The sequence below is a fragment of the Carcharodon carcharias genome, chromosome 21, assembly GCF_017639515.1.
Source record: "Carcharodon carcharias isolate sCarCar2 chromosome 21, sCarCar2.pri, whole genome shotgun sequence".
In the NCBI taxonomy this organism is placed as follows: Eukaryota; Metazoa; Chordata; class Chondrichthyes; order Lamniformes; family Lamnidae; genus Carcharodon; species Carcharodon carcharias.
In genome coordinates this window covers 14,267,431-14,294,298 of record NC_054487.1, presented here as the reverse complement: position 1 = coordinate 14,294,298, position 26,868 = coordinate 14,267,431, and the positions used below count along the sequence as shown (strand labels likewise).

At 44.0% G+C, this 26,868-nt stretch overlaps 1 protein-coding gene across 2 annotated transcripts in view; it reads left to right on the top strand.

The window, feature by feature from the left end:
• si:ch211-1e14.1 (UPF0606 protein KIAA1549) overlaps nucleotides 1–22,268 on the top strand; it is a 325,462-nt gene extending 303,194 nt beyond the window's left edge. For both annotated transcript variants that reach the window (XM_041215470.1, XM_041215469.1), the window contains 2 exons: nucleotides 19,393–19,553; nucleotides 20,931–22,268. In XM_041215470.1, the coding sequence (XP_041071404.1) occupies nucleotides 19,393–19,553; nucleotides 20,931–21,182 (413 nt within the window). In that variant the 3' untranslated portion in view covers nucleotides 21,183–22,268. The remainder of the gene's footprint in view (nucleotides 1–19,392; nucleotides 19,554–20,930) is intronic.
• Nucleotides 22,269–26,868: the final 4,600 nt, after the last annotated feature.

Here is a 26,868-nt window from a genome sequence, read left to right as displayed (position 1 = left end):
GCTGGAACACTGGTCGTCAACCCAGGTATCGGACATGACCAAAGCACAACTGGTCTAGCCGACCCTGCAAAGCCCTCCTTGCTAACATTTGATTACCAGTGACAAAAGTGGGAGAGCTGTTCCATAGGGCAGAAGTTTCCGCTGAGCAGGTGGGCGCAAGGCCAACCTCGTGCATAAAACGACGTGTGATGTCAGGCGAGCGTCCCAATGTCATCGTGCGATATTTCGCTCGTCAGGCATGCGGGGGAGTTGGAGCCGCACCCGGCATTAATTAACAGGCTAGTTAAGACCCTTGGTAACCCAATTGATGGCGATTTAACATTGCCTGTGCGATTTTTCACTCGTCACACTGGCAAAGCGGGCAGACAGGCAGGCCACAATTTGCAAAACCTCATCCACGGGCGGGATAAGTAGGGTCAGCAGCATTGTCGGTGTGAGTAGTGACCTCCATATGTCAGCTGATCAAGCCAGTTCCAACGGTGTGGATGGACGACCCATGCCAGTGGCTCTGAAGGTCACAATGGCCCTCAACTTTTGTGCCTCCAGGGCTCAGTGAGGGATCTGTATGGAGCTTCCCCATCAGCTGTCCACAGTTGCATCAAGCTGGTGACAGAAGCTCTGTTCAGGCAAATGTTGACTTCTATTCATTTCCCTATGGATGAGACCAGCCAGGCTGATTGTGCCAGAAGCTTTGCAGCGATTGCTGTGTTCCCCCACATCCAGGGTGCCATCGATTGCACACGTGGCCATCAAGGCGCCAGCGGGTCAGCCGGGTGCCTTCGTCAACAGGAAGGGCTTCCACTCCATGAATGTGCAGATAGTGTGTGACCACAGGATGCAGATTCTGCAACTCTGTGCAAGGAACCCTAGCAGATCCCATGACGCATAGATCCTGAAACAGTCCCAGGTGCCGAGGCTTTTCAGCGCTCCAGCCCAGCCCGGCTGGATGGATTGCTTCTGGGTGACAAGGACTATCTCTTGAAAATGTGGCTCATGACGCCTCTCCTCCACCCAAGAACAGAGGCGGAGCAGCGGTACAACAAGAGCCATGCCTCCACAAGGGCTGTGGTAGAGAGAGCCATCGGCCTTCTCAAGAAGTGCTTCCAATGCCTGGACCGTTGAGGGGGCGCACTGCAAATCCCCCGGAGTGGTTATCACTGATAGTCGTTGCATGCTGCACTCTCCATAATCTGGCACAAGCAAGGGGTGACCCACTGGAGGAAGAGGATCTTGACGCAGCTGCACAGGCCACAGAGGATGAATCCAGTAGTGAGTCAGAAGAAGAGCACGATGAGGAGAACGCTGAGGGCGTGGAGCCAGACCTCGGTAACCTCCAGAGAGGCTGGGACGCCTTGATCCAACGCTCCTTCAGCTAGGCTACCAAATAAGAGCCACCACCTCATGCCAGGGCTGCCACTTCCACCCTGGATTGCAGAAATGACCCTTTCCTTGGCCCCCAAGATACACTCAGTGCCTGCGCAATAAAGTTTAAAGCCACCCACGTCCAGCATTACATACTGGCCTAGCCTGTACCTACAAAACAAATGAAGCATACTCAGGCCAATAACACAAAGCAAATGTAATTTAATGCTGAAACTCTCATAGTCTTGAGCAGAAAAAAAACCAGTGTTGGTTGTCGCACCATTTAAAAAAAAGAGAAAAAATGGGGGAACAAAAGATCACCTGTGACCAGTCCCTCTTGTGCCTAAGGTGCTTTAAACTTAGGTTTATGGGTGCTACGTATAGGTGCTCCCCCATCGTTGGCACTGGCATTGGAGACAGCCTGCTGACCATGCTGTCCTGTAGGCCTTGATGACCTTGGCGGTCGTCCTGTGGCCAGTGGAGCCCGTGCTGGCCACACCTGGGAGGGAGCGGCCAGTGGCACGGCTGGCATCTCCCCAGATGCCACAGCCTCATTTGATGTGACAATCACTGGCAGAGGGGCGGAGGAGCTGCTGCCGTCATCCAGAGTGCCCTGAGAGGAGCCCACAGAGATGACAGGCACCTTGTGTGCCAATGTGAGGTCACTGTGGACCTCCCTGCTCGCCATTGATGGAAGGGCACCTAGCTGGGATACTGGGTGCCCCATCCATCTCACACACAGACACTGACCACCTGAGGTCAGTGCCTGTGTGAGGGCTTGCAGGTCCGAGCGCAACCCCAGGAACCCCTCATTCTGTCCCTGGAGCAGCCTCTCCATGAGAGAAGCCACTTTCTCCATGGAAAAGGCATTGCGCTTGGCCATGATGGTTAACGCAGTGGTCATGCTCTGCAGGGACTCTCCAAAATGGAGACCATGGCACGCATACTCTCTTGGACCTGCACCAGACCCTCCTGCACACCCCACTGGACGTGCAGCACCTGATGCCTAATGGAGCCTGCAGAGGCTCATCATCTGCCTTCGACTGAGCATCATCCTGGTCTTCAGCAGTCCTCCGACAGCTGGCGCACTGTACATCCGTCTGCACCTCAAGTGAGAGTGAATTGCCCTCACCAATGTTCAGCGAGATACTAGCCGCCAAACTAATGCCCACCGAGTTGCTGGTATTTGCGCTGGTGCCTGCTTCAAAGAGTGGGTGTGATGCAGGTGCTTGGGAGTATGGAGGTCCCCTAGGGTCTGGAGAGCAAACGCCTGCTGGCGAACCGAAAAGGGAGAAGAAGGACATGTCATTAGTTAAAGTCATCACACTGTCACTGTGCATGCCAGGCACCCTGTTGAGATGACGGAGAACTGCATCATGGTGCCCTCGTCTTTCAGTGATCAATGGGAACTCCAGGTTCAAGGCTCACAGCAATGAAGATACTACACTAGAATGGTGGCTCAAGCCGAAATTCTCACCTCAGTGCACTGCACTTTTCGTCTGACACCCCTGCTTCCCCTCAACTACTTGACCAAGGTACATGGTGCCTCTCAAGCACCAAGGCCTCCTGCTCGTACCACGAGAGGATGAGGAGGTGTGAGGGTCCTCCGCCAGTCCATGACCTCTCGATATTGTTATGGGATGTCTTCTCCTGAAAGGATGGAGGAGCATTGATTAGTCCACTCTCTACCTGCAGCGCCATTGCAGCCTGGTCAATCCCAGCTGAGGGAGCACCTCGTAGGGCACATCCAGGTCATGGCCCTCGAGCCGCAAGGCACTCAGTCAAAGCAGCCAAAGCTCAGCAACTTGGCCAGTGCCGGCGTGATTGACAGTTGGCAGTCAGGCTCTAACACTCCTGAGCTCTAGGTGGGGACGGCCAGCCCAAAACAATTCTACACATTGACCCATGCCAACACAATACTCAGCCTTCCTGAATGCAGCAGGTCATTGAACCACGTTGTGGCTGCTCACCCGGGCTGCCACCTCCTCCCATGTCTTTGTGAGATGTAGTGGCCTCCTCCTGCCATCTCTGGGGACAAGGGTGACCCTTCTGGCAGCCACCTCCTCCAGGAGGGCAGCGAGGCACTCATCAGAAAAACTGGGGGCTGAATGCCCACCCGACCTGTCCTCCTGCTTGGCATTTGCTGCTGCACTCAAGTCCCTCTTTACAATGACAGACAGATGCCCTTCCCTGGGGCTGCCTGGGTCGTTTTTAAGCTGGCAGCCGGTCGCCATTGGACCCGGCGGCCGACAGGCCCCCACCCCGCTCGGCCCTTCCCAGCCAGTGACGAGCCGTGTTTCACGCTGGGCGGGCCTCAATTGGTCCCCCCAGCGTGAAATTGCAGTCAGGCCCCAATCACGAGCGGTCGTCGGCTTCCCAACCTCTCCCGCCTGCCCCGCTGAGCCCACCCAACGAGGGCAATATTCTGCCCATAGACTATTCAAGCAACAGCCTGATGGTCATACTCTCAAACGTTGTCCCAGGCTCCTCTGACAGGACAATCCCACGAGACACAGAGGAGGCACAGAGGTTTAAAATTGGGTGGGTGTGACAGTGGGAGATCTCAACATGGACTCTGGACTCCCCAAACATGGGGAAGGAAACCTCCTGCTTATAATCACTCCTCTAATGTTAAGTCAGTGCTCCTCCACTTGGATGATGTACTGGGGGTAGCGAGGACACCAATGTGTGTGGCCATGGAGTGCAGGGCCAAGTGCAAATCCGGCAAGACCTGCTGACGCTTGCATGTCAGAGCTAGCCATCAGACAGAACACTGATGGGATCCTCCATCATTCGCTCTCAGCTTCTGAGTGACTGTCAGATCTCTGCCTGATGTTCCACTGCCTGTCATTGCATCTCCAGCATTGAGTTGGCAACCACTTCCAGAGGCACATTTGACTCAGACTGAGCAGGTGGCTGGTCTCCAGCTGCCCTCCGAGTGCCGGAGACCTGGACTGTCCCTGCCTCTGACTGCTGCAGGATGTCTCAGTGAGGTATTCTCCAGAAAGTGAGCTCGAGCCGAATCTATGACTGTGCCCCACTTATGTGCGTCTCTGAGCTGGCGGAGGGTGCATGTGAGCACTGTCGACGGTTCTTCCAGAACTTCCTCTTTGGACGTGTCCTGAGGGCTCAGACTGGTGCTTGACTGCTTTGTGGGCCTCGATCTGCTGGTGCCTGGAAAATAGTTTTAGTTAATGAGCATGAGCTATATGAGATTACATGTGAGTCACTGTGATTGCCAGGTTTTGATGAAGGAACTGAGGGCATCCTGGCTAAGTTTGCAGATGATACAAAGATAAGTGGAGAGACAGGTAGTATTGAGGAGGCAGGGAGGCTGCAGAAGGATTTAGGCAGGTTAGGAGAAAGGGCAAAGAAGTGGCAGATGGAATGCAGCGTGGGGAAGTGTGAGGTCATGCACTATGGTAGGAAGAATAGAGGCATAGACTGTTTTCTAAATGGGGAAAGAATTCAGAAATCTGGAGTGCAAAGGGATTTGGGAGTCCTAGTCCAGGATTCTCTTAAGGTTAACTTGCAGGCTGAGTCAGTAGTTAGGAAGGCAAATGCAATGTTGGCATTTATTTCGAGAGGACTAGAATATAAAAGCAGGAAAGTGCTGCTGAGGCTTTATAAGGCTCTGGTCAGACCACGTTTAGAATATTGTGAGCAATTTTGGGCCCCGTATCTAAGGAAGGATGTTCTGGCCCTGGAGAGGGTCCAGAGGAGGTTCACGAGAACAATCCCAGGAATGAAAGGCTTAACATATGAGGAACGTTTGAGGACTCTGGGTCTATACTCGATGGAGTTTAGAAGGATGAGAGGGGATCTGATCGAAACTTACAGAATACTGAAAGGCCTGGATAGAGTGGACGTGGGGAAGATGTTTCCATTAGTAGGAGAGACTAGGACCCGAGGGCACAGCCTCAGAGTAAAGGGAAGACCTTTTAGAACAGAGATGAGGAGAAACTTCTTTAGCCAGGGAGTGGTGAATCTATGGAATTCATTGCCACAGAAGGCTGTGGAGGCCAGGTCATTGAGTGTATTTAAGAGTGAGATAGATAGGTTCTTGATTGGTAAGGGGATCAAAGGTTACGGGGAGAAGGCGGGAGAATGGGGTTGAGAAACTTATCAGCCATGATTGAATGGCGGAGCAGACTCGATGGGCCGGATGGCCTAATTTCTGCTCCTTTGTCTTGTCTAAGTGATGAAGCTGTCTTACATACTAGGTTGCTGGGAGAGGCCGACCTCCCCTTCCCCGCAGGAGCAATTCCTGTCCTCCCCAGCCACCTCGGCTGCAGCCTCCTTGAACTCAGTGAGAGCAGTGTGTCGGCCGTCCTTCCCCCAGTTTGCAATCTTTCACACCCATTGTGTGCCAGCTTGGCCTGTATGAAGAAAGAAAGGCATGTGATGAGAAGGGATAGAGCAGAGGGTTGGGTGAGTTGCATATACCCTGTGTGTGGTGAACCCTCCCCAGAAGGGCCAGAGGATGGAGTGTGAGCAACATGATAGATGGGATGATGGCAACATGAAAGTCTCCGTGAGAGAACGAGTGATTCCCTGCTAATGGTTGTATGTGATCCCCTAAGAGAATGGCTGTTTGAGTGCATGCCATGATGCAAGTTTGATATTGGAGGGAGCTGAAAGATGACACTGCCAGGTGGAGTGGATGAGGTCATTCATCCTCTTCCTGCGCTGGATGGCATTTCAGGCATGGCTGCTAGCCGTGCTGACCTGCTTTGCGACAGCCTCCGAGTGGCCTGGTCAAGGCCTGGAGGACCTGATGGGTGAAGCGGGGTGCTGCTGCCTTGAGGCTTTCGGCTGCCTTCTTGTAGCTGGAAGATATCTCTCTGTGTCCTGAAGATAGGTGGGCTGGAGAGAGCGAGATGTATATGTTGGACTAACGTTTAAATGTGGTGCCTGGACCTTCGACGCTGCCAGCTGATGACAGGCAGCCACATCCACTCCTGACCTGCCAGGTGATTCAGCTCAATACGTGCCAGTGCGTAATTAATAAGCCTGGATTCAGGTGTGAGTTCCCACCATTCTGGTCCGCGGGGTGGGCGCTGCCAAAATGGCCGGCACCTCAATTAGTCTAATAAATTCCGCCCGTTTAACTCTGTTTCTCTCTCCACTGACGCTGCTGAGTTTTTCCAGCATTTACTATTTTTATTTCAGAATAATGAACAGCTCTGTTCAAAAGCAAAAACAAGGGAAATAAGATGCAGGTCAGCATATGACAGAAAAAACAGAATCAAAATAAGAGACAGAGTTCACGTGTGGGCTTTAATTGTTGAATAGTGTTGAGCCTAGGAGGCTGTAAAGTGTGTAATCGGAAGATGAGGTGCTGTTCCTCGAGCTTGCATTGAATTTCACTGGAATGCTGCAGCAGAACGAGTACAGAAATGTGAGTGAGAGAGCAAGACGGTGAATTAAAATGGCAAGCAACCGGAAGCTTGGAGTCATGCTTGCTGACTGAATGGAGGCATTCTGCAAAGCATTCATTCAGTCTGCAGTTTGTCTCCCCAGTGTAGAGGAGGCTGCATTGTGAGCAGTGAATGCAGTAGTCTAAATTGAAAGAAGTACAAGTAAATCACTGATTCACTTGGAAGAAATGTTTGGGACTTTGGATGATGAGAAGAGGGCAGGTGAAGTTTTATGTGGGAAGTGTGAAATTATTCACTTTAGTAGGAAGAATGGAAAAGCAGAATATTTCTTTAAAAGGTGAACAACTAGCAGATGTCAGTATTCAGAAAGATTTGAAGATCCTTATACACAAATCACAAAGTTAACAAGCAGGTACAGCAAACAATTAGTAAGACAAATATATGTTATACTTGGTGTGGTGTGTTTGGAGAATAAGAGTAAGAAAGTTTTGTTAAAGTTATATTGGGCTTTAGTGAGGCTACAGGTGGAGTACTGTGGACAGTTTTAATCTCCTTTGAAAGGCAACATATTTTTGCCTTTAGAAGGGGAGCGATGAGGGTTTACTAGATTGGAGTGAGAGGATAGATCGAATAGAATGGACCTATATTGCCTGGAGTTTAGAAGAATAAGAGGCATTTTAGAATTCTTTGAGGGCTTGACAGTGTAGATGCTGAACATTTGTTTCCCCTGACTGAAGAACCTAAAAGTAGGGGTTGTAGTCTGAGGATTAGTGGTCAGTCATATTAGGACTGATTAGCAATTTCAGCACTGAAGGTGGTAAGTCTTCGGAATTTTCTAGCTCAGAGTGCTGTGGATGTGCAGTTATTGAGTATGTTCAAAGCTGACATTGTTAGACACTTGACCATTGAGGAAATCAGGACATCTGGGGATAGAACGGGATAGTAGAATCTATACCCCTCATGATTTTGAACATCTCCACCAAATCTCCTCTCAGGAGAACAACCCCAGCTTCTCCAATCTGTTTGTATAACTGAAGTCCCATCATCCCTGCAACCATTTTTACAAATATTTCCTGCATCCTTTCTAAAGCCTACACATTCTTCCTGAAGTATGGTGCCCAGAATTGGACACCTTACTCCAGTTGAAAGCCAAACTAGTGTTTAAGATTCGTAATAACTTACTTGTTTGTGTACTCACTGGTCCAAATCATCCAGTCTCCAGATCAGCAGAGATGTTGGAAGATGCATGTCAGGACCCTGTGGAAGTCTTGATGCTCGACTTACATGGGAATTACTCAGGAAGTTTAAACTCAAGATGTGATCATTCTCTGCTGGCCAGGGCCCTCCACGAGTGACTCCAACCCTGAGCTTAAAGCATAGACTTGGGCCAGAAATGTGGGACTTACCTGAAGACTAAGCCAGGAAATGGTAGACAGTTTAATACCTGGTCTAACAGCTGTGTAACTCAACTGACCGTTACAACAGAACCCACCCCCCCCCCCTCCGCCAACAATCACCCTGATCACCCGACTATCTCCTCCCAACCTGACCCAACCCAATTACCCTGCTGACCACTCAACCACCTGACTAATCCCCAACCACACAACCCGACTCCTGCCCCCTCCCCCATCCCGGTCACTCCCCTCTCCATAGAATAACTTTTCCCAGTGCTGGATCCGTTTTGATGAAGGCAGCATGAGATTAAAAGGTTTCTGGTAAGACTCAGAGGATTCGATGTATAAATAGTTCTGATGCGAAAGAACTGGACTGGTAATTTAATTAGTTTCTGACATTAAAGGAATCTCATCACTTCCAGATTTCATTGAGCAATGTTTGAGGCGGTAACAAAAAAGAGCAAACCAAACACTAATTTAATATAACTATTTTCTTTCAACTTATAGGTGACCCTAAAATGTTACTGTACTTTATCTATCTCCCTGGAGCCTTGCTGCATCTATTAGGTCTCAAGTCCCATTTTCAGCTGAGTACTGCTTTAGGTCATTTTTAAGACAATGGATTTCACCTAGGTCTGAAATCAACCAGACTCGACTAACCCCACCAGCCCCCCATCCCTGACTACCTGACTATCTCCTCCACCAGCCCCCCCTCCCCACCCCGCACCTGCAACCAAACCCGGCAACCTATCTGACCTCCCCCGCCCACCCACCCATTCACTCATCCGTTCATTAACCCACACTCATTCATGGAAAGACTTGACCTTTAAAATCTTACCTGAATATGGAAGCTACTACTGTAAATAGGGGGCATGCCCTTTCCTTCTTGTGACTCTACTACGCCCGCTGGACTTAACCTGGAGATGTTATACTTTCTATTTCTGCTTCAGCTGGGATTGTAAGATCTCAGAAGGAATGGGCAGTATTGAGTCGGAAAAGCCTTTGTTAGCAGCGGAAATATGCCCGGCATTGCCTCTGACAGGAAGATCTAAACCTATACGTTTATTTATAAAGCCCTGGATCCTTTATGGTTTTGAACCCATTTTCTCAACCTACCCTACCACTTCAATGGTTTGTGTACTTGTAACCCCAAGTGTCTCTGTTTTTATTTCATATTACCTCTCGTCATTCTTCCTACCAAAATGTATCACTTCACACTTGTCTTCATTAAAATTTGATCTGCTGTGTGACTGCCCATTCCATCTGCCTGTATGTCTTCTTGAAGTCCATTACTATCTCCTCATAGTTCACGATACTTCCAAGCTTTGTTTCACCTGCATATTTTGAAATTGTGTCCTTTGCACCCAAGTCAAGGTGTATATCAAGTCAGTGTATATCAAGAGAAACAGTGGTCCTAGTACCAATTCCTGGGGAACCCTGTTGTCTACATTCCCCTAGTCCAAAAAAAAACAAACGTTCACCAGTACTATGTTTCCTGTCACTCTGGCAACTTTGTATCCATGCTGCTGCTGTCCCTTTTATTCCAACTTTGTGGAAAGCCTGTGATAAGGCACTTTTATCAAATTCCTTTTGGAAGTGTACACCACAACAACAGCATTACCCTCATCAACCCTGTCTGCTATCTTATAACCTCTGTTATTGCCACAACATTTTGTTCCCAAGTGATTATCTGCACCTGCACCTTACCAACCTTAATAACCATACTTTGTGCATTTAAATACATGCACTGTAAACCTAATTAAGACCTTATTGCAGCCACTCTTTGTCTGACCCCACCTAAAACATTATTGATTCTTGCGTTAGAGCTATCTGTCTCTCCCAATCCTCTGTGCACCTTGTTTCTATTTTTTAAGGCTGGATCCTGCTTTCGAGCGTCCTACTTGTTAAACATTCCCCAGCACCACTATCAAACCGCTTCGTGAGAACGTTGGTCCTGGCTCTGAGACACCCTCCATCTGGCCTGTAAATGTCCCACCTCCTCCAGAACTGATCCCAACGTCCCAGGAACCTAAATTTCTTCCACCGGCAACATCTCTCCAGCCGCATACTTATCTACTTGATCCTCCTGTTTCTATGCTCACTAGCACAAATTACTATCTTTGAGGTCCTGCTTTCTAATCTTATTCCTAGCTCCCTAAAATTGCCTGTAGGGCCTCATCCCTCTTTCTACCTATGTTGATCGTAGTGATGTGGAAACATGACCTCGGGCTGTTCATCCTCACCCCCATCCCCTCAAAATGATATGCAGCTCTTCAGTGACATCCTTGACCATGGCACCAGGGCGGCAACATACCATCTCAGAATCATGCCTGTGGGCGTATAAATGCCTGTCTGCACCCCCTCACCCCCAATGTTAGATTTCATTAGATTTGAGCTTTGTATGTAAAACAGTTTCTTATAGTCACCTTTTGTTCATGGGCCCAGGAGATCAACCTTGTAGCTAGTATGCAGGGTAGAGAAGCAATAGTGCTAAAGTTAGGGATGAGTCATGTAGATTTGAGCTGAAATACATTGTCTATTTGGAATTGAGAAAGATTTACTATCTAATTGTGTTACACTTGATCTGGAAATCGATGATGCTGATAAGAAGTGTTACATTCCCAACCACAACTATCCCTTAAGAACAAAATCTTAAACTTACCAACTTTGCCATATATTCTTCTATAATGCACCTGTGAAGCGCTTTGGGATGTTTTATTGCGTTAACTGCACTATATAAATTCAAGTTGCTATTTGTCCTTTAAAGCTGTTCAATGTGTGAGAAGTGTTTTGAGACATCTGAGACACACAATAAGGTGCAACAAACCAAAGTCTTAATTTCTAGAAAATTAGTGCAAAATTCCTAATTAAAAGACCAGACAAAGCCACCGAAAACATGTCATCAATAGTCTGTGGAAAATAGCTTTAGAAGATTTGACTTTGTGAAGGTGACCTTATGTGGATTTGTGTTTAATGGATTGGGTCAGAGCAACCTAAGTTTAGGATAAATATTTATAAGATAGGCAGTTGATATTATCAGTCCTTGAATCAGCAGTAACTGGGCTTTGCTTGGACTGTTTTTACTTGATATTCAGTGAATGTGTATTTCATGGGAGGTTACAGCAAGGTCTCTCCTCCACATTCTTGAACTCTCAACCTTCTCTGCTTTTTAATTGTATTCCTAGTTTTGTTAACCATTTAACTGCTTAGGTTTGCTGTAAGGCAGTGATACTTTACTATCAAGTAAAATTTTATAGTGCATAACCAGGCCATTTGGCCAACAGTCCATGTCAGTGTTTGTTTGACATGAGCCAAATTGTTTTATTTTTCCCTTTCAACATATCCTTCTATTTCTTTCTCCCTCATGTATTTATCTACCTACCCTTAATGCATCTATGCTACTCACCTCAACCCCTGCATATGGTAGTGAGTTTTACATTCTCACCACCAAAGATGATGGGAAAGAATTTACTGCACCTGAACAGAGCTATTGGCATTTCAACAGATCATATTGGTGACCTTGTAATGCTCCTTTCATCATCTCAGTTCACATTTCTTCATGTAGTTGGCAACTTCCCCAATTCAACCAAGAATTCCCATCAGACATCATTTTGCTGCCAAAGTAAGGCTTCAGTCTGTTGCTCTTTAGTCTTTATTCATAAGATGCCAATGCCAACACTTAGATGTTTTTTTTTATGTTGCTGTTCAGTCCAGCACATTACTGCAATGATAATTGAAATGCACATTTGGAGATTTCTCTTGCTATTGATAAAACTGTGTTGGGAAGATGACAAGCATCCAGTCTGGCGATATGGTCAGCGCTTGAGTTATCATAGCTTGAAGCAAGATTGGAATTAAAAATAGAGGCCTGTCTTTGGACTTACTCTCTCAGTATACACTGCTTTCTCACTTGATCATACTCTTTTATTGTGTATCAGAGTTTCTCGCACTCAATCATTCTCCCCCAAGCCCCTGTTCGTCCCCAGTTCCCACAACCCCCCCCCCCATTCCTCTCTCTCTTTTCCTTCCCCGTTTCCCTCTGTCTGTTCCTCCCCCATTCCCCCTCTCTTTTCCTACCCCTCCAATTCTCCCATCTCTTTTCCTCCCTAGCTCCCTCTTTTTCTCCCCATTTCCCTCTCTTCCCTGTCTCTATAGGCAAGATAGAAATGCAAGTGTGCCTCTGTTTGCCTCCCCCCTTCCCAGCCTCTTTGTTTCTCTCCGTCACACCCCCTTTAACCCACCCACTCTACAGCAGTCTGAGAAAATAGGGGACATATGAGAAAAGGGAAATGGGTCTTGATAGAAGCCAAGAATTCCTGTAGGACTACAGGAAATCAGAGGACTGGTTATTGCAGAGGTAGGAGAAGTGTGTTAATACAAATATCACTGCTATAATTATCACTGGTTTGCCAGACAGAAGGCAAAGGGTAATGCAATGGATAATACGAGAAACTAGTGTGTAGCGAAAACGAGGCACATTCAGTTTAACAATCATAGCAGGTAGGAAACTTTAAGTTAACAAGTTTTGGGTTTAAATGAGTCACTGCTGAAAGACAAAGAACCTTAAGTATAAAGAAGAAGATGGACTTGAAGTCACATAGTACCTCATTGTATCCTTCAGAAAAGCTACACAGCACTTCACATACAGTGAATAAATACTCTGAAGTACCATGACTATTCATCAGGCATTTATGGCAGCTATTTTGCACTCAGCAAGGCTCCAGAAACAGAAATCAAATTAGCAGCCAGTTAATTTGAATTGTGTTAATTGAAGGGTTTATGTTGGGCAAAATACCAGGAGAGCTTCCTGCTCTTCAATATTGCAAAAAGATCTTAAACATCACTACAGATCTGTGTCATTCCCTCTTTTGCCTTGGTGTGTTATCTATATTTGCCGATAAAAGTTTGGTGTGGGGTGTAATGTTTGTGTTTAATGTTTGTTTTTTTTTTGTAGAAGGACATCTGAGTTAAAAAGAATTGTTAGATAAAACCTGACAGTAGGGTGTGCTAAGTCCCAGATGTATTGCCCTCTGGTGGAGAATAAGGAATAAAGGAATCTTCTGTTTTTCATACAAGAAGTTGGGAGTTCAGAAGCAGATAGCTGTGTGTGTATTCTTAATTGTTAGAAGTGACAAAGTACTTCAAATGGCGACAAGTATGTGATTATCATTATTAGGGGCTTTAGAGGCTTTTGATCCAGATACTATGGACTTTGTAGTTTATGTTGAGCAAATTGATCAGTTTCTCATCGCGAATGAGATTGAAGAGGAAAAGCAGGCCTCAGTGTTTCTTACAGTCATCGGAATGAAAAATTTCACTCCACTGAGAAATCTCATTGTTCCTGACAAGCTAGCAGATAAAAGTTTTTAAGAGCTTGTGAACGTTTTGAAAAAGCACTTCAATCCCAGACCAGTAATTATTGCCGAGAGATTCAAGTTTCACCAAAGAGAACAGCATGAAAGTGAGTCAGTTTCCCAGTCCTGGCTGAGCTGAGAAAATTAGCGCAACATTGTGACTTTAAAGGTTACCTGGAAAAATATGGCATTCACTGTAAGAAATCCAAATGCTTGTTCCTGAACCCCTCAGTAGAGTACCTGGGACATATGATCGACGAAACTGGCGCCTCAACCTCCTCCAGAAAGGTGGAGGCAGTGGTGAATGCACCACAGTCCAAAAATGTTCAGGAGTTTCATTCATTTTTGGGACTTGTGAATTACTACGGCAAGTTCATTTTCAGTTTGGCTACCAAGGCAGCATCACTGAATAATCTGCTGAAGGAGAATGCAAAATGGGATTGGTCACAAGCCTGTCAGGAAAGTTTCAAGGAACTCAAGCGAGAGCTCACTTCTGCTAAAGTCCTGGCACGTTTCAATGAAAAGTTACGTGTCAGCCTGGCTTGTGATGCATCTGGATATGGCGTTGTAGCTGTCATCTCCAACACATTTCCTGATAGCAGTGAAAGGCCCATTGCACATGTCTCACACACCTTGTCCAAGGCCGAACAAAATTATGCCCAAATTGAGAAGAAACCTCTAGGACTAATCTATGGAGTCAAGAAGTTCCACCAATATTTGTATGGGTGTAAATTCATGTTAATTGCAGACCACAAGCCTTTGACCTGGTTGCTTAGCCCGAAGTCACAACCCCGGCACTTGCCACTGCACGCCTACAAAGGTGGGCACTGATCTTATCTACTTACATGTACGAAATTACATTTCACTCTACAGAGAATCATGGAAATGCGGACGCACTTTCCAGATTTCTGTTACACCACAGCTCCACAGCTTGAAGTGAGGTCACTACTTTAAAGGTGAACCAGATAGACATGCTACCTGTTAAAGTGGATCAAATTTGACCTGAAATGCAGAAGGATGCTGTGCTCTCCAGAGTTTACCTGTATACAGTGTAGGGTTAGTGTGTACCTCAAGAAGTGATTACTGAGCTTAAACCTTATATGCGTAGATTTGAGCTGACTCTGCAAGACGGTTGTTTGTTATGGGGAATCAGAGTCGTTATTCCTCCAAAATTCCAAACATGAGTGACATGGGAATTGTCAAAATGAAAGCATTGGCTTGTCTACATATATGGTGGGCACACCTTGATAAAGACATCGAAGACATAGTCAGTGATTGCCTTCCATGTCAAGAAATGAAGTCTTCTCCTGCACCTGCCCCATTACATCCTTGGGTTAGAACTGACCACCCATGGCAGAGATTTCATGCGAACTTTGCTGGACCACATCTTGGACATAAGCTCCTGATTGTGGTGGATGCCCGATCAAAGTGGCCTCATGTTATTCCCATGAAGTTGACTACTTCAACAAAGACCATTGATGCTCTCCGGAATGTGTTCGCTACTTTTGGATTGCTGGAGCAAATTGTGTCTGACAATGGCACACAGTACACATCATGTGAATTTCAAACATTCCTGAAAAACAATGAGATCAAGCAGATTTCCATCTCGCCTTTACCATTCATCCTCAAATGGTGAAGCCGAGCACTTTGTCCAGACATTCAAAATAGCCATTTTGAAGGGGAGGATGCAAACAGATTGGAAGTTGAAGCTAAAGAACTTTTTGATGATGTATTGTGGCACTCCACATTCAACAACAGGCGTGTCTCCTGCTGAGCTGATGTTTGGAAGACGACTACCTACCAGAATGGATTTGCTGTGTCTGAATTTGAAAGGAAAGATTGGTTCAAGGCAACTTGATCAGAAAATGTCACATGTCACAAGTAAACCAGCTCGTGAGTTTAATCTAGATCAGTCTTTTTGGTCCAAAATTACTGTGGGACACCAAAGTGGCACCTGGGAGGAATCATCAAGAATCGAGGACCTCTGATGTTTAATCGTCCTGTGGAATCTGGAAGAGACACACTGACCAGATTAGAGAAGCCAAATCTAAGGAACCAAATTTCCAGGGATCTCCACTCAGTAGAAGATGCCTGGGAAACATTTCCAGTTGGTGAAACCCAACTTGATTCAATTGACAAACATGTAGCACCTGTGGCTGCAACTGTTGAAGCTGAACAGAAACCAGTGGAACAGCAAAACCTTCCATTTCTAAACAAACAAAGTGAGATACCTAAGCCAACACTCCTCTCTAGACCAAAGCGAATCTGCAAACCACCTGACTGATTTGTTCCTGGCTAAAGGGGAGGAGATGTGATGTTTGTGTTTAATGTTTGTGTTTGACATTTATGCTTTTTTTTTGTAAAAGAATGTTTTAGTTAAGAATTGTTATATAAAACCTGACAGTAGGGTGTGCTAAGTCCCGGATATATTGTCTTCTGGTGGAGAGTAAGGAATAAAGGAACCTTCTGTCTTTCATACAGGAAGTTGGAGTTCAGAAGCAGATAGCTGAGTTTGTATTTTTAATTATTAAGAAGTGACAAAACACTTCATGAGGTTTTAACCCACAGCTCATATTTTCCATAATATAGCCAGCCACCTTTTGTCATTCCTTTGTTTGTTGCAGTGTCCCCTGGTTTCTGTGCATTCTTACTGCTCCGACTCTTGCTATTTCAGCCCATTTGCATTGTAGTTTCCCCAAGCAGCATTTGCACATTGCAGTCTTTCTTAAATTACTTTGGTTCTGCATACAGTATTTTATTATTGTTGCTGTCCCTCAGATTATATTTGTTCTGTCTAGTGTCTGCGTTGTTAACACTGCTTTAATTCCCAAGCCATTAAAAGTGTATTTTACGCGATGATGAAGACAGCTGTTTTAAGGCTTTAAATTCATTTAGGTTGAATTAGAAAAAGTGTAGCTTCAAGTTGCAGCTGTTGGACAACCTGCAGTGAATCAGAACACCATAAAAAGAAAAGAAGCAAAGAAACCATGAGTGACTGGGAAGAGAAGAGTGTGTTGTTGATGTTGCTTGCAACTGCAGCTGGTGACTTACTTTGTTCTTCAGCCTTGTTCCAGTTGGTGAATATCTCCGTCCTCTTCTGTTTTTCCCTACGGATTACATTTGGATTCTACTGAAGTACGAAACCTGCTGTAGCATCTTTTATGTTAGATTAGATTAGATGTCCCTGAAACAGCAGTGGCAATGGTTAAATCTGTAAAAATTAGCCTGCATGATGCAATACCATCTCGCACATGCTTTCACTTTTCTTCTCCTTCCCTCTCACCCGCTCCTGTCCTGAAGACACTATGGCTTGCTGGGTTGCGATCCAAGCTCCAACATTCCTCCGGTACCTCATTCAATTGTGACCATTCTTTGTGGCCTGGATTATCACATTAAGAATAACGGTGAGGCTGTCAGCACATAACATTTGTCCCAGTTGTTTTTTTTTTCAAAAAAATTTAGCACAGGAATGACAAGCAGGTATTGATCTTCTACTTGCAATCATAGAATCACAGCTGAGAAGAAGGTGTGTAAAAGTACTTTGAAAGAGGTATTCAGTTATTCCCCACTTCCCCCATGGACATCTAAACTTTGAATTTTCAATGATGCCTTATGGTAAAGCCAAATTATTTAAAAACCCCAGCGGGAAACTTTAAACAACTGTTATAACCTACATTTTTAAGTGGTATGCTTGAGATACAACTCTAAGTTTAGGAATCAGACCACTAGTTCTCGAGAGGTGTTATATCAAAATACGTGAGACATTTACTAATTTACACAAGTTAAATATATGCATATGGCTACAAATTGCTACTATCATAACTTGTAACAAATTCCTAAACTAATCTCCATTAAGGCAACTGCAACCCATAGATTTAACAAGACACCAGGCAAAGCATTTTCACCTTACAAATTCAAAATAAGGTTCCTTTCACTTTTGGCTCTTTGCAGATACATTGGTAGGCTTACAGGCTTTGATCTTACATTGCCACTGCTCTGCACACACAAAACTGCTGAAGTTATACCTAACACAACTATTGAATGTAAATCATCATTGTATCACTAGCCTCTTTGAGCTCCACCTCTTCTAACAATAAAACCCCTTTCATAGTACCAATTTTATTAGTAATATAAATATATTGCTTGGTCTCTGCTAGCTAGGTGCCAGATTTCACCCCACTTCTTGAATGCTCTATTCAAAAAATGCAAATGTACGCTATCTCTTTTACTTCTCATAACTGATACACATCAAAGCACCCAGACTAGCTGTCTTTAATTCAATTAAGACACACCCACAGACTAAACCTCTGTTTTAAAAGAAAAATACTTTCCTGTAATATATACATTAATAGCTTCATGACAAATGACACATTCAATTCCTTTTTGAAAGCTATTATTGAATCTGCTTCCATCATCCTTTCAGGCAGTACATTCCAAGTTATGAAACCCTGCTTTGTTTGGAAAAAAACCTCCTAATTTTCCCTTTGGTTCATTTTGCCAGTTATCTTAAATCTCTCCCCTCTGGTTAGTGGTTTTCCTGCCAGCAAAAACAATTTCCTCATTATTTGTCCCAGCAAAACTGTTCATAATTTTAAAAGCTTCTATTAAATCTCTCCTCAATCTTCTTCAAGCCAAGCAATGCTTCTTTCTCTAGTAAAACTGAAGTCCCTCATCTGTGATCTCACCCTGTTAAATCTCTTCTGCACTGTCCAAAGCACAGGTATCATGCCTAAACTGTGGCTCCCAAAATTGGACACAATATTCCAGCTTAAACCTAGCTAGTGATTTACAGAGGTTTAGCATTGCTTTTTTCGCTTTCGTATTCTCTGCCTCTATTTGTAAAGACTACAGTTCCCTAAGCTTTTATTTTTGTTGTGCCAGCTTCAAAGATTTATTTGATTTTAGTTGATCTCCCAAGTATCTCTGTTGCTGCACCTCATTTTCAATTGTACCATTTAGTTCATATTGCTTCTCCTCATTCTTCCTTCTAACATACATTACTTGACGCTTCTCTGCATTAAATTTCATCTATCATGCACTACCCAATCCATCTCTCCATCTGTGTCCTCTTAAAGCTTGCTACCATCCTCCTCACTGTTACATTTCCAAGTTCCATGTTTTATGCAAAGTTTGAAACTAGTATGACATTTCTGATTACTCTATTTATCACTAGTTTAAAATTAGATTTCTTGAGGCTTTTTAATTTTGCTTTTGATTCATATTTTCACTTAATTCCTGCTTGAGTTTTTTTCTGGTACAATTTTTCAATGAGATTTATCAATCTATGCTGCCCTCCATTTTTAAATAATATGCAATGTTTCTAATCTCCAAAATTAACACATCCTCAAAAGTAATATCATCCAGCCAATGATGAAATATCAATGATGGATACAAGGCAGGCCACATTAACTATATTATTTCTTAAACCTAGGTCAAGAGCCAAGACTTCTTATGCAGAACACTATCAATTTTAAAATGAGTAAGGAAGAAAATGAGACACATCAGGAAGTAGTTAATGGGTAACACCATGTTTTGGTTTAAGAAACCTGCAAATTGAAACAAAGTGCATAGAAACAGCCTATTTGCTATGATTGGGAAGCCCAGAATGAGGGGACATGAATAAAAGATTAAATCTAAGATTTAAGACAGTGAAAAGGATAACTTGCATAAAAGGGTTGTGAGACTGGAGTGTACTACCAGAGTTGGTAAATGAAGCAGACTTAGTGTCAACTTTGTATCGATGGTTGAAAGAAAGAGATATGTGAACAGGACAGACATCTGGGACTGCGACTCATTCTCATGTGGAAGATTAACATTGACTGGGTGGGCCGAACAGACTGTTCTTATGTTGTAACTTCACTGTAATAAATATGACCAGTTTTGGGTCCCATTTGTTCGCAGGTATTCAAGCCTATCCAGCGCCACAGAGCCGCATGGATGGTAGAATGGGCTCCCAGCCAGGACAGATGCGTGTTGGAAGACCTGGACCAGCAGGAGATGCTGGTTGGTCACCTTATGGCCTTGAAGATGGACTAATTCAGACTGCTCCAAACAGAGAGCCTGTAAGTAGACATCTTGTTTTGCTCTCTTTGGAAAATGAAATACAAGTACTTGCTGAAAGCAATGTGGTACAGAGAGTTCTGCAGAGCCAGGGATAAGGAAGGAAAGCTGCAAGGCAGAATGCAGTAGGGTTGGAGGGAACACTGCAAAACTGGGAAATATAGAGAGAATGCACTGGAGAGCCAGAGATATGGATGTGGCTTAGTAGGACAAAGGATGGGATAAATTCCAAGAATAGTTTTGACAAGAATTTGACTGTAGTTATTACAATTGACACAGATGTCAAATTGTTTCGTCGGTTGGCTGCTTATCCATGTAGAAGAAGTCAGCAGGGAAGCATTGCAGTCAAGGGGGAATAGAGGGGCACAAGGGGACAAAGACAGTACAAACTGCTGTTGGAAATTTAGAGTTGTTGGAAAAGTAATGTATTTATTATAGTACAGCCCTGACGATGCAAAAATTGTCATTGCACTGGACATGCTATTCTATTGGTTGTGAGAGAGTTGCTGCCATGTGAGCATTCTTTGGGATGTAAGGGGCTTGTGGTATTTTTACATAGCCTCCCAAATGCAAAAAGTACTGATCAAAGCAGTCTGTTTTTTTTCACTTGATGAAGGTACCTGCCAATAACACTTTGTAAGCTGAGTGCCCTTGCATCTAACCAACAATGCACCTCACCTTCTCCCATCTCAGCTAGTGTTCTAAAGTACCTTTAAAATTGGATTTTAGTGTCAGAGGCTAAGCCTCTCTGCTGACCAGCATCCAAGTGTTACGTGTATTTACAGACTTTGTCTTGGTCTTTACTGCCTTATGTCAAGGGACACTACAGATTTAAATCAACTAATTTGATGAAGTTATGTTCCCTGAATCTGTTAAGTTGATAAAGCAATGTAGAGCAGGAGATCTCAGATTGGATTCAATGTCTAATCTCGGAGAGGTTGGCAGTGAAGGGTACTACTGTTCACCTCCGCACATCCAGTGTAAGGAGGCTGCTGTTGAGCACTCTCCTGTGACTATTCTGGTTTGTACAGAATTGATGCAATAATCACACCCTAGCTGTGAAAGCCCTGGTGTTCAAATAGATGCTTAGACATGCAAATGAACATTCAGATGTGGCTCTGAAACCTTGCCAGTGCCCTAATCAAGAGTTAGTATCTTCTGGGGGAGGCAGGAAGGAAAGAATTTTAATAGCATTTGAAATATTTGGCAAGCAGAAACCATCACTTTTTGATGGCTTGTGGTACCAGGGTTTGGAAAGTTTGATATGATGCTTGGGTTAATTTTCAATGGAGGTGAAGTAGCTACCTAATACTTAATTTATTTCAAGGTTGTAACTGCACAACTACCATTTATCAGCATTTTTGTGTTGTGTTTTTTAGCCAAGCACTCGGGAGCACCTGGACTATGTCTCGCCACTATTTCAAATACAGAGGACATCTCTCCGTGACCCTTCAGCACCATCTTTGCACCTGCAGCACAGCAATGCTCCACACCCTGGGGCAAGCTTTGGCTCCACCTGCACAGAAGACCTCACGCCTGGTCAATCTTCTACATCGCTCATTAAAGCTATCCGTGAAGAGCTGCTTAGACTTTCACAAAAACAGTCAGCTTTTCAGAACCTTCACAGCTGATCTTGGCAAGGCGGAACTCCTGAGCTATTTGCTTCCCATGGAAGCCAAACACAGAAATCTGGGATATAGTCCTGAAGAAGGTGTACTGTAGGGTAAATAGTATTATTGACATGCAAAAATGTCCAGCACAGTTTTTTATCGACGTGCTTCCAAACAAAGTTGCCGCCTTCTTTTCAGTCTACATTGGTGGTTTTCTTCCAGTGTGTGAACTAAATCCATCCGTTGTGGAAATTGCACATTATCTTCTCTTGTGGGGAAAGGGACAGGAGCTAGAGCTTGTCTGACATGAGCTAGCTGTTGCAAAACTTCTTAAATTTCATTAAGCAGAAGCACTAGAAAACAACACCAGCAAGCAAAAGGTGAGACTGCCTTTCTATCTTGGACACCAACTTCTCTTACCTTGGTCACACCCCAATTCCACCCCACTTCTTACAGCCTGCTGAATCCTAGAGCTGTTGAACTTCGAAAATCGGGAAGCAAAAGGGAAAGGAACAGATGGATAAAAGAAATGGAAGGGAAAGAGTTCACAGAATTTGAGAGAAGGACACGATGATCAATGGCAAGAAGAAAAGAAAGATGGTAAAACATGAAGAGATGAGTTTCAGAGGAAGAATACTTGAACATGAAACAATGGGCAGTTAGCCCTAGATAGGTGATTTTTTTTTTCACATGTAATAAATGCAAAATAGAAATTGGTTCTAAGCATGTAGGTCAGTAAGCATTTACTAGTCATTGTGTCATGCTGTTGAGGATGATTTTTTTAAATTGAGAAATCAAGTTGAAGGGACGCAGTCCACAGTGCAACTTGAACCGAGTATGAGGCAATCGGAATCAGATTAACAATTAGCTGATGCTGAGCTTGTATTTTAAAAGCCAAGAGGAGTGGAAAGTCCAGGACAGATAAAGTTATGCAGTTTAATGCTGGGAAAGATTATGATATAAAAGTCCTTTTGTTGAAGTGCATTCTCGACCGAATAAGGTGGTAATTATAGTATGTACCGACTGTGGTGGGGATTTTTTTTTTTTTGTTTTTGTTTTTTTTATTCACTCATAGGACTGACCAGCATTTATTGCCCATTCCTAATTGCCCTTGTTCAGAGGCCATTTAAGAGTCCATTGCTGTGGGAATGGAGTCACATGTAGGCCAGGTAAGGAAGACAGATTTCCTTCCCTAAAGGACATTAGTGAACCAGATGGGTTTATAACAGCAATTGACATCATTAGACTTTTAATTCCAGATTTTTATTTCAATAAATCCTGCCATGGCGGGATTCAAACCCAGGTCCCCAGAGCATTACCCTGGATCTCTGGATTACTAGTCCAGCAATAATACCACCAAAATACCACTACGCCACCACTTCCCTTTATACGATGCAGAGAATAGCAACGACACAAAGTCATTGTACTTGTGCACAATATACAGTATACAGTCTTCATGAATCAGTACTTGATTCTATTTCAAAATCACGACAGCAAAAAGACAAAGGCTAAATGCCAAATCACAGCAGACTTCAGTGAGACACCATGTAAGCTAGTATCACTGGACGTTGATCAATTCCTTCCTGTTCTTTTGCCCTTTTTGGCCAATGACCACTTTGCCATGCAAAAGCAAAATACTGCATATGCTGGAAATCTGAAATACAAACAGAAAATGCTGGAAATACTTAGCAGTCCAGGTAGTACCTGTGGACAGAAGCAAGAGCTTCAGGTGATGTTAACTCCGTTTCTTTGTCCACAGATTCTGCCTGATCTGTTGATTATTTCCAGCATTTTTGGCTTTTATTACCATTTCCCAAGCTGAGTAAGCTGAAAATCACTTGCTCCTAGAATTGGATAAATTAAAAGGTGATGCTAATGGATTCCAAAAATCTTACTGGTGTTCCCTCACACTCGTTGAATGCTGTAACCTACTTGTTGAAATGACCATGATCGGGGCGACTGAATTGCTATTGATCTATGGAATAGATCAAATTCTGGTTTTTTTCTACATGGGATCTCATGATTTTTACCAGTATTTTAAGAGTATAATTGTGATTATGTCCATGATTTGGCAACCTTCTATTTAGTATATAAAGGCACCACTATTCCAAATAGACAGTCATATTATGGTGACAGAATAAGTTGTTTCTTTTTATTACTGTGGTTTTTGTTTTGTAACCGGTATTTGAGTGGGTCAGGTTTGTTAGTGGCCTTGATCATGACCAATATCTGTATGTATTGGTTCACTCACTTTGGGTGGAGTTTAATGGTGGTGACCAGAGTCTCGCCTGCCGGATCACTTCTATTTGGGAAGGCCCACTTGTGTTAAGTACCTCTCAGGCAATTAACTGGACAGTGGCGGGCCTTCGTCAGGATCAAGGACCCCAAGGGCAGCAGCTTCACCCACCAAAATCTCGAGGCCAGAAGGGAATTGGTGACTGCTGCCTGTTCAACACCCATCCAAGGCCTAGTATCCTCACTGGATTCCAGGTCAGGTGAGCAATGGTGGGAGGGTGATCGCAGGGCGGGGGTCACAGAGGAGTGGGGGAAGGGGAATGGCAGTGAGGGTGGGGGCTGGTTTTCAGCAGGTTCTCCCCACCCCTTCCCTCCACTTCCGGGTGCCAGGTCCCTCAATCAGGCAGAGTTCCTTTGTATGAGGAACCTCCCCCCCCCCCCCACCCCACCCCCTCCCAGGAACCCATAAGCAACCTTGCACAGATGCTTGATGTGCTCCCCTCGTTGCAAGCTCCTGCTTGCTGCTGGGTTAATACCAGTGGTAATGGGATGGAGCCTTTGAGCAGGCATCAGTTGCTCTCTTAAGGGCCTCAATTGGTGGCTGGGCAGGAAGGCCTTCCACAGGCCTTCCCGCTGTGGACCTAATCAGGGTGGAGGTGGGAAGGCGACATGGTCCCACACTGCCAATGTCCCTGATTAAATGCCCCCCTGCCCCCCGCATATCACCAAGTTCCCTATTTCGGGAGGCATTAAATTCTGTCCTATCTTTCAACAATTGAAATATAAACAGCAGAGTAATGGATTTTGTCCAAAATAATCTGAATCTATTCAAGTTGAAAAATATTAGTGAGACTTTTTGAATTACCAGTGGTGTTATCCTCCTCTCCTTTGCTTTTATAGAGTGATGGGCCTCTCACAACCATTAGGCCATTTTCTGCCTATGCAAACACCTTAACAGTACTCAAGTAACGACACAACCTTTGGGGTTACCTAGCTAATACATGTAGCAACTGAATCACAGACGGAAATCCCAAGGACGTTTCTGTGTATTTGCTCACACTCGAAATTCCATTAACACACCTGTTTTCACTTTCGTGGGAGGGGGGAATTTATATGTTTTTGGGCTTTATTGTCAAAAATGTTGGCTGGCCCAACATTGTTTTCTATGTGTTTTGAGTTGAGGTTTTCTTGTATTTATTTTGCATGTCATTCTACTGACAGCTCTCCTGAAATCAAATATCATGTAGTTTACAGTGTATTTTTAGTCTGCATGTTTTTTACTGGTGTTAATTTAATAACAATGTTTTGCCTCGTTTATACTCTACCAATTAATGTTACTGTGTTCTTGCACAATGCAGTGCATTTGAAGGTGCTCATACTGGTCAAGGTTCACATATGCAACTGCATGATTGACCATTGGAGTTCACATGCTGTAAAACTGTTCCCCTGATGATTTATTAGGTAAAAGTGTTAGTCGGTGTAATATTAATATAAATCAGAAAAGCCCAGATTTGACTTGTTGGCCTCAAGTTAACAGATCTTGGCCAGGGAAGCATCAGATAGATGCCACAATGGACCTGTGTTCCTGAGCAATAACCATGGCCAAGGGATCCAATTCCTGATTGCTGTTTAATGAAACTCATGTTTGTGGACCCAGGCTGGGGAAAGCCTCAGGATTATCTGTATTGCACTCAGTCCAATAGTCTGCCAAAGCTTTCTTATAAAGAATAGTGGTTGGGGAAAGATAACTGAGGCCTCCAGTGCAAGTGGAACCATAGCCCAGACAGGAATAAACACCTTCAGAAAAAGAGCAAAAAGAATTGACAAAATAAGTAACTTTTGGCTCATATTTCATTTTTTAAGTATTCACCTTTAGCAGGTGACCTCTAATTCAGTGTAAATTGTTACACCTTAAATGTGTATTAAAACAACACTTTTTTTCACGTAGAAATGTAGTTATAGACTACACTTTATACTGTCCATTGACCCATCCACCAAAGTGTTTTGTACCATAATAGCTGAGATATCCCCCTGCCGGGGTTTCCACGGCTCTGTGGTACTAAAGTCTCCATTTTAATGAGAGATCTCAGTTATTGGTGGGTCTGAGGACCAAGAAGAGGCTAAAAGAGGCAATTTCTCACACCACAATTTTAATCACTGAGATTCACAGTAGCAACAATAGAGGAGCTTTGGCCCTTGTTAAAAATACCACTGCTTGTGAAAGAATTCTGAATGTAATAACTTTGACATGACTTTTGCTGAGTAGAGTATGTTGCATTGCACATTTGGGCTCCTGATGATGGATTAAAGATCTGGGACCAGCGTGCGGTGATGTTCTCTACAACCACCAGGAGTTTGAACATGATTCCTATCATAACTTTATTAAATGACTGTTGCCTCCATTTTGCAAATAAATGCTTCTGTTCAATAAGATAAAGACAAACCTTAAGCCTGTATTTCTTTTACCAAAAACATTTCTGCACATTCAAAACTGAGCTTCCAATAGGTGGCTCAATCTGTTAAGGAGGTGGGGTAGCTGAGCCAAGCAAACCACACAAGTTTGATTCTTCCATCTGTACTGAGTTAACAGATCTTAGTGGTGGAAATGCTACAATAAGCCTCTGCTCTTGGGCTAGATCAGAGAGAAAAACATATTCCTGTTGGCGATCTGGTGACACCTGCTGTTAATATACATGTCAAGACATAGAATAAGAACAGATTTGGACCCAACTTTGCTTTCTGTGGTTTAATAGTCCATTGGCACTTCCTGTCTGAACTCATTCATGTAAATGGACACTTGGGTGAGCTGCCATGGGAACCTCTGGAACTGCATCCCAGCAACAAATCAGCATGCTCAAGAGAGGAGGCACAGGTTAAAGCTGGAGAAAGAAACAAAATTGAATTTGCTCAGAGCAAATTTCAATTACAGGTCCCCTGCCATTTCAGGTGTGAGGACACACAGGTGTGATTTTTTCCTGTAATCTTCTACAGTGTTTTATAGTAGTCATAATTAACTTTGTTCTTTGGTCCAAAGATGCAGTGGTTTCTTTAAGAATTAAGAGGATTTTTTGAATATGGAACGTAGCTTGTTGACTGTATTAATGAACAGCACCTGAATCTCAGTTTAATTTGCTGGTTTATTCGACATGAGGTGGGATGATTTGAAAGGCAAACAATTTTTATAGACAACCCAAACCAAGACAATATACAACTCTGGCTTCACAAAGGCAAGATGATTAATTCAATATTACTGTGCATTGTTTGTGCACGATATGAATTGTTGTTATGAAAGGATGGGTTCGTTCCCATTCAATGCTGATCTTATCCATAAATTGACCTCAGTACCCCTCAGTTAAGCCACTGAGTGACCTCAGCTGGAAGGTGATCTGGTTTGAGAAGAGCATTGACCCTGTTGCAATGCCTTCTAAAACCAAGTAGCCTCTTGACATTTTTGAGACAAGGTAAGGTCACC